We start from the raw sequence: 11416 nt of genomic DNA on the forward strand, positions 1-11416 counted from the left end.
AGATAAAATTTGTATAATTTTTGTATTGATCCTATTTAAAAAATAAATCTGACCCCACAAAAATAATTATAAAACACTAAAGACAAAATTTAATTACAACTAATATATTTTTATTTTTAAAACTTTGGATTTATATTAGTTTTAATCTTATTTTTTTATAATTACAAAAAATTAGTAAATCACTAAATATATTTTGTAATTTTAAACATTGTTAATGTTAGTTTAATATAGAAACATTAAAAATAAACAAACTTAAAAAAATAGTTTTAAGCTACGAATGAGTGTCGTGTACATTTGTAGTTTTTTTGGTCGTTTATACATTATGCTCTTGAACTTTTTCTGACCCAATACAAAAAATTTGTAGCTCCGCCACTGTATATTTATATATATGTGTGCATGAGCTCGACACCGAGATAGAGATGATTCAGAAAACAGTGGGCAGTAGTATCAAATCAAGTACCTCGTGCTTATCTTCCTTGCTACTAGTTCGACGAAATTCTCACTCGCGGATTCGCGGGTACGAGAGTAACGGCCAAGTCGTAGAGAAGAAGAAGCAACACGATGGGTTGTTTCTTCAAAAGAGCAAAGGCCAACACCTTCTTACCAACACCAGAATCCTCGACGCCATCGTCCGAAGCTCAGATGTTAGGCCCACCGACACTGTCTTGGAGATCGGTCCCGGTACTGGAAACCTCACCATGAAACTTCTAGAAGCCGCCCATCACGTCGTAGCCGTGGAGCTAGATAAGCGTATGGTTGAGATTCTACGCACAAGGGTCTCTGACCATGGTTTTCAACATAAACTTACGGTACACTCTCTCTTCTTATTCATTTTGTACATAAGCGCACACAACCTGTTCGATGAAATGACCAAAAAAAAAAGACAGAACTGATTTAAAAGTCTCCAAACTAATATTTATTTAAAAAATAGGCCAATTTGGGTGGAAAAACAAGAAACATAAGTTTATTAGGTCTTGATGCAGGGGAAAATTTATTTAGGTATGTGGTATGAGTCTTTCATACGAATTTACCTTGCTGACCCCAAGCTCAATCCAAGTTGATACGTAAGCTGCAGTTCGAGTAGAGTAGGTAAATCTAGGGTAGATATTGCTGTCAGGTGGTGTCTGCTGAAAGAGACATTTTGTCTCTATATATTACCAATTTTCCCACTACAGTTTGAAATTGAAAATTGATATAAGGGATTTTTGGCTTCTGGAAACGTTAACAATGAGATGTTAGGTGTTAGTAATTTTAGGACTCTCAGGCTGACTTAATTAGGAAAATATAGCATATGGTATGCATTAAATTTCATGGAATTATGACGCTAAATCATATTATTATGAAACAAAGTATTAAATGTTACTGTATTACATGTGATTAGGGGTGGACACTTTACCCGATATCCGAAGTGGCAAAAAGTTACATCCAAAATGATTTGTTACTCACTTAAAATGCATGTCAAGTTTTTTATTTCAAAAATTAACAAAAAGTTACATCCAATTTTTTTAAAAAAATAACTAAATTAATATCTTTTTAGTTTTAAATTTTATGTCTAAATCTATTAACCATTCAATCTATTAAAAATAAAAAATTAGTTAACTGAAAGTTATATTTTTAAATACAAGAAACTTGAGAAATGAAAATTTTAATTTTTTTTTCAAAATCTAAATATCCGAACCCGATCCGAAAAAACCGAATCCGAACTAAAAATACCCGAACCCGACCCGAAGTACAGAAATACCCGAACGGGTTCTACACCTATATACTGAAATACCCGAAAATCCGAAATACCCGACCCGAACCCGAATGCCCATCCCTATCATGTGACAGTAACTAATTAATAACCGACGATGGTCATATAAACTCTGTAGACGAGACAAAAAAGAAATCCCACAGATTTTGTGTTTGACAAAACAGCTCCTTGTTCATTGCCTTTTTAGAAGCTCAGGCCTGGGGTCGCATCGGTCCATGCAGTGGAGATGGAAGCCGGGTTTGAACAGCGGGAATAATGAACACCGTAACGCATTCTCGACACATGCTTAGCGGTGTTGGAAGTTACCGATGATTGAATAGGAAGAAAATCGAAATGATGTCATTCTAGAAAAAGAGTAAAGAGTAATGTAAATTTAACAGAGACGAGTAATATGTAATGGAATTGGTATATGTGTATGAATAACAGCCACAAAACCCATCTGAAATAACGTAAATATATATGTTTATGTAAAGGAGACATAAACCATAAATTTGGAAGAGATGTCGGTTTACGCGTCCTGGTTTTCTTTAACCAAAATTAGATTTGATTTTCGGGGAATGAAACCAAACCAATTTGGATAATAATTACGTGATTTACTTCTCTAGACCATAATAATTACACTAGAAGCTACAAAGAATAGGGTCCTATAGTCTACGCCTAGTGGAGTCAGATATAGTAGCTAGGTAGAAGGATATTTCTGGGATATAAAGAAAGTTGAACAGTGTTAACCAATCGCCTAAATACGTTTATTTTCGTGTGTATGTAGTGCAATTGCCCTAAAAAATATGATAGATATTTGTTTTTTTTTCAAAATATCAGGATAAAAAATGTGATAGATATTTGTTTTTTTTTTCAAAATACCTTGAGTGATTTTATTTAAAAAATGTGTTAGATATTTTTTTTTTTTTCAAAATGCCAAGAGTGATTTTATTTTAAAAATGTGATAGATATTTGTTTTTTTTTTCAAAATACCAGGAGTGATTTTATTTTAAAAATGTGATAGATATTTGTTTTTTTTTTCAAAATACCAGGAGTGATTTTTAACAATAAAATTGTTATAAAAATAAATATACTTTCATATAAAAAAATTTAAACCTTTTTCTTATTTTCTAATACAAAAATACATGCATTTTTAAAAATTGGACCTTGTCTATTAAGAAATAGGGGAGAACATATAGGACCGGAGCGATCGCACCTCTTGTCCCCTGGCCGGCACTGGAGAGAGAACTGACTTCTTTGTTTTCTGTTATAGATCATTCAGAAAGATGTCCTCAAGACAGACTTCCCTGAGTTTGATCTCGTGGTTGCTAATATTCCATACAACATATCTTCCCCTTTGGTGGCGAAGCTTGTCTACGGCTCCAACACCTTCCGCACGGCCACGCTCTTGCTTCAGAAGGAATTCTCCCGCCGCCTCTTGGCTAACCCTGGCGATTCTGATTTCAACAGATTGGCTGTGAACGTGAAGCTCCTGGCTGATGTCAAATTCGTTATGGATGTGAGCAAAAGAGAGTTTGTTCCTCCCCCTAAAGTCGATTCGTCCGTTGTCATGATCACGCCCAAGGAGGTGAAACCTGATGTAAATGTTCGAGAATGGCTGGCTTTTACTCGCACTTGTTTCGGGAAGAAGAATAAGACGCTTGGTTCCATGTTTAGGCAGAAGAAGAAGGTCGTGGAGCTGCTGAGTTTGTCCAAAGTTGGAATTACTACGAATGCAAGTGATGTTGTTGAAGAAGGGGATAACCGTGTCTTGTGTTTGGATACAGATGCAAGTATGTTCAAGGAAAGGGTGATTGGAGTTCTGAAATCGAATGGGTTCGAAGACAAACGACCATCGAAGCTTTCTCATGGTGAGTTATTGCGTTTGCTTTCTTTGTTTAACCAAGCTGGTATCTTTTTTCATTCTTTACCAATGGATCTACACGATTATTGATGCTAAGTTTTGTTTTAACTAGTAATTTTGTTTATTTTCTCCGAGTAATTTGAGCTGCTTTGCCTTTAATCGAACCCATTAATTTCACAAGTCTTTATTATGTAATTGTAAATTAAAAAGAATGACACTGTCTTCCTTGAGTTAAACCAAATAAAAAGATTAAAGATGATGATATCTTTATCCCCTTGGAGGTTGTTTTAGCAATTTCAGCACGTTTTCATAGACGATGAAAGTGATGGAAGAAGCAGGCACATTTTCCAAAAGCGCCCCAATAGTTTTTAAATTGACCAAACGCATGTTCATCTAGTGCACCTTGAAAATTAGAGTAGCAATCACCAAAATAAATCTTCAAATACACTCGAGGGAGAGCACACATTCATACAAGAAAGGCAAAAGAAATAGATGACACGTCGTCCATGCCAAACAAATGCATGAAACTAAACCATGATATATAGTATAAGGGTTTGATTAATAAGCTGCATGGTTAACCCTCCGACAGATTCTCCGGATCTCTCCCCTCGCGCCGGTCAATGGAGAGATATTCCCCATCTTCACCATCGACCTCGCGAACTGCTCAAAGAAGGCCTCTTGATTCTCAGCATAGAGCTCCACCAGCTCCTTGGACTCTCTGTTCTTTGTGAACAGAACCTCGTCAGAGCTCAATAGCCCTTTGTACATGATGAGGTTCTTGAAGTAGTGGTTGTCGAACTTGAAGGGTGTCACCAAGTCGAGGAAGAAGAGGTTTTGGTCACCGCCGGATCTTGGACATTGCTTACGCAACACGGAGGCGTAGTATTGGTTTAGGGTTAGATCAGGCTTGCCGTTGCCAGACTGGTTGTATAACCTCTGCCTGAAACTTGTGCACCTTGAGTTTCCAATGGTGTGACTTCCTGCAAATCATCATACGAAACAAAACCCCTTCTAAATATATATATCTTTTGAATGAAAACCCCTTCTAAATATTACAACTGAACTTAATCAGCAAAGCCAAGCCCTTCAACATCCACTTATCACATTTAAAATGTTTTCAAAAGCTAACAAACATTTAAAAATAAAAATAAAAGAGGAATAAAAATAAAATAATATGGGGAGTTTTCTAACGATTTTTTAGGGTCGGTTAATATATATAGGTAAGTTGTTACAAATGAATATTGTAATTAATTAGTACCAGAGAGGGAGACAAGATCGACAAGATTAAGGCCTTGACGCTTGAATTTAGTGAGGATAGTTTGAAAAGTGTTGTTGGGAGCAGGAATGTCATTGTTGGAACCACTCAAGCTTGCTCCTCTCGCGTCTCTTCTTCCTAGAGGTACTTCCCAACTCGGTCCACCTGTCTGTATTATTTCATATGACCATGTGTTGAACTAATTAAGTTTTTAGTGATAATTCGTATTACAAATAATTTGATAATTTGTTACTGTGACTTACAATGACGGTTGAGTCTCTAGCGGCTAGAGCCAAGATATCAGCACAAGAAACTGTTTCAGGACACTCTTGTTCTAAGGCATGTTTGATCTCTTCGATGACCTCGAAACCACGAGCTGAATTTCGGTTAGGGTTTGATCGTTTCTCGCTGATTATGGTTCCACTGTTGTCCAGTAGTATGGAAGCATCACATCCCTGCGGTACGCGAGAAAAATAAATGTTAAAACGAAAATTTAATCGTTCATACTAAAATAAGGGAGAGAAGATGCGAAGGTTGAAACCTTGACGAAACAATCGTGGAAATGGAGTCTGAGCAAGGAGGCGGGCATGCGAGGATCCTGTGCGAAGGCTTTGGCGACAATTGACTGAACAATCTCTTGAGCTTTAGGACATGAGTGGTCGTAGAATTGAGGGAAGAGATAGCCGCCACTTCCATAGGCTTTGGAACTCAAACAAAGAGGAGAGAAGGCGATAAGGGAGAGGGCTACGATAAGAATGTTCAATGATACAGCCATTTTGGGGGATTCTTTTGCTTGATTTTCTACAAAAGTAATTGGGGTTTAACTTAATCGGTTTCTTGTAACTAATTGAGTTTCTTGTGATAGAATGGGTTCCATATTTCCATCATTTATAGAGTAGACTTTGTGGAAATTTGTGAAAGCCGTTGGAGTTGGTAACTAATCTTAGATATTGGGTTAGATGGATACATTATTCTTTAAGGATTGGTTTGAATACGAGATATTTGTTGAGAGTTGTATTGTGTTCACCGTCGATGATGATCAATTTATATATGGAACTAATATTAAATTTGCAGTTAGTCAAGTCATATACCAAACCGAGAAGATGATTAGACATATTAATAAAATTAATGAATCGAGAGAACATCAACATTCAACACAAGCTAGCAAAACAATTGCGTACGTATTGGGTTTTTAGTTTTTACTTGGTTGACATTTGAGATTTGACCATATATAGTCAAGAAAACAATGCTAACTGTTGTCTGTTGTGTAAGCAAAGTAATACTCGTCTTATCGTGTGCTTAACAGGTAGATACGGTTGCTAGACTACGACAAAGACAATAGTAATTGGTAGATAATGCCAAAATTATTAAGAACAGCTCCAACTGCTATTCATCACAAAACCAAACAATCTATTTTTCCTTTTGTTTTCAGTGCAACAAAATAGAACAATGAACATTAAAAAAGCATGATCAAACAGTGTTTCTAGACTTTCTAAACTATTTAAAAGTCATCACTTATTTTATGTAACAAATCTTAAAGATATTGAATTATTGTGATTGAACATACTTGCTTACATGTGCAAATGAAAGCTTAAAATTTACTAGAACTTGATCCACGTCTCTGCGCAGATGTTTGATTTAACTTGTGTTCAATGTAAATTTATAAACCGTTGGTTTTATAAAAAAAATTCATGTATATATTTTTATGTTTTGTAATTTGATGATTTAGTTAATCCCATGAAAATGTTTTTTTCCTTTAATACATGGCTAAATATGTAAATAAAAGAAATTACTAAAAATATTACTATACATATTTCAAACAATTATCATTTAAATTTTTATATATGTTTCCAAACAATAACAAAAGATACTTCAGTTTTAATAATATAGATGAGTCTATGCGGAAGAGTGACACAAGAACAATTCTCATTCGATGTAGAAAAAGTTCAATGTATTGGGGAAACGGGAAAATTCCATTAGGTTTATAGAACTACAGCCGTTACAAAATACGAACCAACGATCGACAAAGGTGTATAACACATTTTAGCAGAAGTAACATATAAGTAAATAACTTAACAAGAAAGTAGATATATAGATATCAAAATACAGAATACAGTAAAAACATGTCCATAACATAAAAAGAGCCAGATTCCCCTAAGACACTCCTCTCTCACACACACACACACACACACACACACACACACACACACACACACACACACACACACTCATATTAAGCCATATAACACATCGCAGGATCGCACAATAAAAAGGCACACCTACAACGTCTAGATGCGACTGCGTTACTTTTTATTTATATGTATATGCGTTTGTTCCAAGTTTTAATAGTATGTTTTGTTATTAACGATGACGACCACCAGAAGCTTATCCTTGATCTTGTCTATCATGCCCTTTTTCTCGTGGCGCTCATCACCGTGGCCTCCAGCATCATAAACGGTGATAGTTCACATCCACTGAGATTGACCAGACTGATCATGATGACCATGCAACTTCTCCTTAATCTTATAGGTTATTCCCTTATTCTTCCACCTCTCACCTTTCCCAGCATCCTCCTATATACTATATATCATCATATCGGAATTGTCAAAACATACACCTGCATATGTATGATTATAGTAATTTGTTAACGTACCAAGATAGAGCTGGATCCAGATCCATAGCGGTGAAGCATTCCGCCCAAGCCGGCCACCACCACTTTCCTAATGGAGTTGCTCCTGGCTGTGGTGCCCAGGGGCGTCCCTGAACCAAGCAAACTGAAACATAGGTTTTGGGCCTCCAACTTCTACAGGCCCCAATTTTAATAAAAAATATTTATGTAATTATATAATTTTCTGATAAATAATAAAAAGAGTTCTGGAGAAAAGAAAACAGAAAAAACCTATAGTAGATATTATAAATAAACTGGGATCCACAATTAATCAAAAAAATCTACAGCAATGTTTCTTCTTCCTTCTCTCTCTCACGATTCTTCTTCTACTCTCCTTTTGAACAACTAAAATCATTTGAATGAGAATGTGTAATTATATTTCTATAATGTTAAGTATAGACAGGGTCCCCGTTTTTGTTTTGATTATGGCCCCAAGTATTGCAGGAACGCCCCTGGTGGTGCCTAACTCCAGGGCCAGCTCCCAAGGCGCAAGTTCCAGAATCCAGCCTCGTATCCTTCGCCACCTGTCCCATAGGTCCCACCGGTGGCTCCACAAGTTTTTGGTGGCTCCACCAGTTCAGGTGGCTCGAGATATGCGTAAAGTCTCTTCGCCGTCCTCTAGCAAAAACGACTCTGGCTTCCAAAAACCCTCACAACGAGAGACCCATGTGCCCGGTAACCTCGCCCACCGAATACTGCATCCTCACCTCTGGAAAGAGGATCAAGCTCATCCCTTCACTGAGGCGTCACGGATGGTAACGGCATTGGCAACGTTGTTGGCCAACTCATGTCTAAATTTTATTTTGCTACTAACTCCTGTCTAGTTTCATTATTCAAGTGTGATACATTTTTTATCATACCAAAGACGTCCATTTACTGTCCTTGCAAGTTGCATGTATAGTGAAAAATCCTGAGAAACAAATGAAGAAATGCATGCAGCCACCGCCCACCGAGCAATAAAGAATAATGCAACTTACTTGGTGATAATAGATTGTTAGTGAGAGACATATATAGTTACTCTTCTCTCTTTTTTTTCTTGTCGAGGTTGGTGTACATATATAGATCTGAAAATAGGAACTTCTATGATTACGTTCTGACAAAGAAAAGAAAAACGACAAGACCGGTTCAACTTCGCGGAAATCCTGCGTAAAATTAGAAAATAATAGCTCTTTCATATGGTTTTTTTTTTGAACAACTCATATGGTTTTTGTTAGTGTTCTAAAAGTCGGTACAGAACATCCCATTCCCATACGTGCCTTAAATCGGACATAACTGAAATGAGTTTTTTTGAACGATTATTTTCGTTTAAATAACTTAACTAGATTTTAACCCGCATTTGGAAAGCGCGGGTTTTGTTTCAAAATTAAGTATATATTTTTGATGATTTTCTATATAAGAGTATAAGTTTAAGTACATTTATTTGGAATCTCGAATCGAATTGTACCAAACTGAAGAAAAAAAAATTGAACTGAATTTCATAAATAACCGAGAATATCATATTTTTCTAGAATCTAAAATTAAAACTGAACCAAAAACTAAATGGGTACCTAAATATTTAAAGTACAATTGTATATTTACAAATATTAATGATGATGACTAATAGTGCATGTACATTTAATTGGTGAGAAGAAAGCATTATATTTTCTAAATTATTGAACTCTTTTTAGTGGAGTACATATGTGATCTATAAACGAATTAAGATATAAACAATTTTTTTATATCCGATCCAAACTTGTGATCGAACCGGTAAACATGGTGACCGTATATAATCCATACCGGCTTATGTTTGTCATATAACATTCTTTCAATTTTTTTTACAAACTCATTTGTTTCCACAAACTTCGTATTTAGTGAAAACTTATTAATTAAAAATCCAATAAAACCAAAAAATCTGTCATTAACCCGTGGCCCGACACTGATTGACCCAGGAAAACCATAATTGTTTTTAATACTTATTTATTATTTCATCAATACCTTATAATAGTACATAAAACTAAATAAACTATTTTGTCGTATAAATATATTCATTGTATTTATATTATGCATTTTAATTTATAGGTTTTGTTATGATCAACATTATTACAATTTAAATGTACATATATTATTTTTTAGAAGCATACAATTGGTTCACACCTAATAATAAAATTAAAATTAAGATTGATAGAATGAGAATTTTTAATGTATCATGAATCCAAAGAATTAAATTAATAGGTATGCAGTCTTTATCCCAAAAACCAAAATACAAAATTTTAATCAATGAGAATTAAATTTTGTTTGTAAATTTAAGAAAATTTTGGAAAATAGTCATTTTCATTAAAAGAGAAAAAAAATATGAATGTTTATGTCTTAATAGTATAGATATTCTTATTTAACTTAGATTGTTGTAGTTGTTAGTATATTTAAGTGTCATTAGATTTGGTAATCGTAGTTGATGGGATAAATATGATCGATTTAATATAGTATTCTCGTATAGGGGTTTTAATTTTTTGACTTCTTCATCACAATGATTGTGATCCCACCATGTTAGGGGTTTTAATTTTTTATGGTAACATAAAAAGATAAATATGCATAGTTAATTATTAATTGCATATAGTTAAAATAATTAATTGTAGGATTAAAAATATAATAAATTGTTATAGATAGGTCCAACAACCTTTTATAAGTAGATTTTTAAAGATTGTTTCCCTTTTAATAGTATAGATTTTGTCATTTAAAATAGGTCACAACACTTAATAATCGCCTATCGATTAGTTTTTGTTAATGTCATCCATTTACAATACTAGCTCACCATCAATGATATACCTTAGATCTGGAACGGCTTGGAAGCAAGCTTGGCTGATTAGTGATTAAATTTCTTACAAAAGACCCAATATATATATATATATATATATAGACTATATATACTCTATCTCTATGGTAGGTGTAATACATTTGTTTAGGCTAACATGGGACACGTTTTCTATCTGGACAATTGTATAGAAAGCAGAAAAGCAAAAGCAGTTCAGATTCGTACTAAGTGCATCCCATCACCATTAATACTGTACATCAATGTTCCACTATATGGTTATTTATTTACTCTTTTCCTTTCATTTTAGATAAAAACATCTTCCAACGGCCCCTTATCCCATCATTTTTTGAAGGGTACAGGCGTATAACATTACAATAGCCTCTCATCCTCTCATTTCTTTAAAATACTATTTACTTTTTTATTTTAGTCCATATAATTATATATTTTTGAAAATAACATGAATATTTTTTTATATATCATATTTTAGTATTTATCGTTATATATTCTTAAAAATATTTTGAATTAAATTATTTTATTAACATTTGTGTACTATTTATACTTATATCTGACTATATATTATTATATTTTTCAAAAATATTTTATTTTAATATGTTTCAAATAGTATGTTTTATTAAATTTTGAAAGTTTAGTGATTATAGTTAATAATTAATAATTTTAAGGACTAGACTGTAAATTTTTAATTTTTCTAAAAGTAAATTTGAAAGTGATCGTTGGAAAACCACTCTCTCTTCTCTTTATTTTAAAGGTGGACTCCATAAAAAATGAGGATGCTTGTTGGAATGCTCTAATGTTTAAAGTTTTTGCATAAAATTAGAAAATACAAATTTGTATGTATTTATTTTTGTTACTAAAATAACATTAAATAAAAACTAGTTCGACCAATTAAAAATGTAGCATTTTATAACTGATCATAAATTACAAGTGACATTAAATTTTATCTAAAATAATAAAAAAAATCATTTATGTTGCAAAATGTTTTTTTAAACACCAAATAAATTGAAACAAAAAGAGTAATTAGTTGCTCAGTACTCAGCAGTTTCTTCCAATGGAGTACTATATATACTACTACTAGTACTTAATTAACAAGT

The 11416-nt window shown here is 33.7% G+C and overlaps 2 protein-coding genes across 2 annotated transcripts; one reads left to right on the forward strand and one right to left on the reverse strand.

The window, feature by feature from the left end:
- Positions 1-56: 56 nt before the first annotated feature.
- LOC106356544 (ribosomal RNA small subunit methyltransferase, mitochondrial) lies at positions 57-3778 on the forward strand. Its single transcript, XM_013796283.3, has 2 exons — positions 57-809; positions 3006-3778. The coding sequence occupies exons 1-2, from the start codon at positions 420-422 to the stop codon at positions 3684-3686; spliced, it is 1071 nt and encodes a 356-aa protein (XP_013651737.1). The 5' UTR covers positions 57-419; the 3' UTR covers positions 3687-3778.
- A 240-nt stretch (positions 3779-4018) lies between these two features.
- LOC106356543 (peroxidase 72) lies at positions 4019-6224 on the reverse strand. The gene is made up of 4 exons (XM_013796281.3): positions 5393-6224; positions 5115-5306; positions 4855-5020; positions 4019-4576 (listed from the first exon to the last, which is right to left on the reverse strand). The coding sequence occupies exons 1-4, from the start codon at positions 5624-5626 to the stop codon at positions 4155-4157; spliced, it is 1014 nt and encodes a 337-aa protein (XP_013651735.2). The 5' UTR covers positions 5627-6224; the 3' UTR covers positions 4019-4154.
- Positions 6225-11416: the final 5192 nt, after the last annotated feature.

The sequence above is a fragment of the Brassica napus genome, chromosome A7 (assembly GCF_020379485.1).
Source record: "Brassica napus cultivar Da-Ae chromosome A7, Da-Ae, whole genome shotgun sequence".
NCBI classification, from domain to species: Eukaryota; Viridiplantae; Streptophyta; class Magnoliopsida; order Brassicales; family Brassicaceae; genus Brassica; species Brassica napus.

Coding starts and splice junctions, on each gene's coding strand:
- LOC106356543 (XM_013796281.3), bottom strand. CDS start 5,626: ATGGCTGTATCATTGAACATTCTTATCGTAGCCCTCTCCCTTATCGCC. Junction 5,307..5,392: donor TCCACGATTGTTTCGTCAAG/GTTTCAACCTTC, acceptor CGCGTACCGCAG/GGATGTGATGCTTCCATACT. Junction 5,021..5,114: donor CTAGAGACTCAACCGTCATT/GTAAGTCACAGT, acceptor GAAATAATACAG/ACAGGTGGACCGAGTTGGGA.
- LOC106356544 (XM_013796283.3), top strand. CDS start 420: ATGATTCAGAAAACAGTGGGCAGTAGTATCAAATCAAGTACCTCGTGC. Junction 810..3,005: donor GTTTTCAACATAAACTTACG/GTACACTCTCTC, acceptor TTTCTGTTATAG/ATCATTCAGAAAGATGTCCT.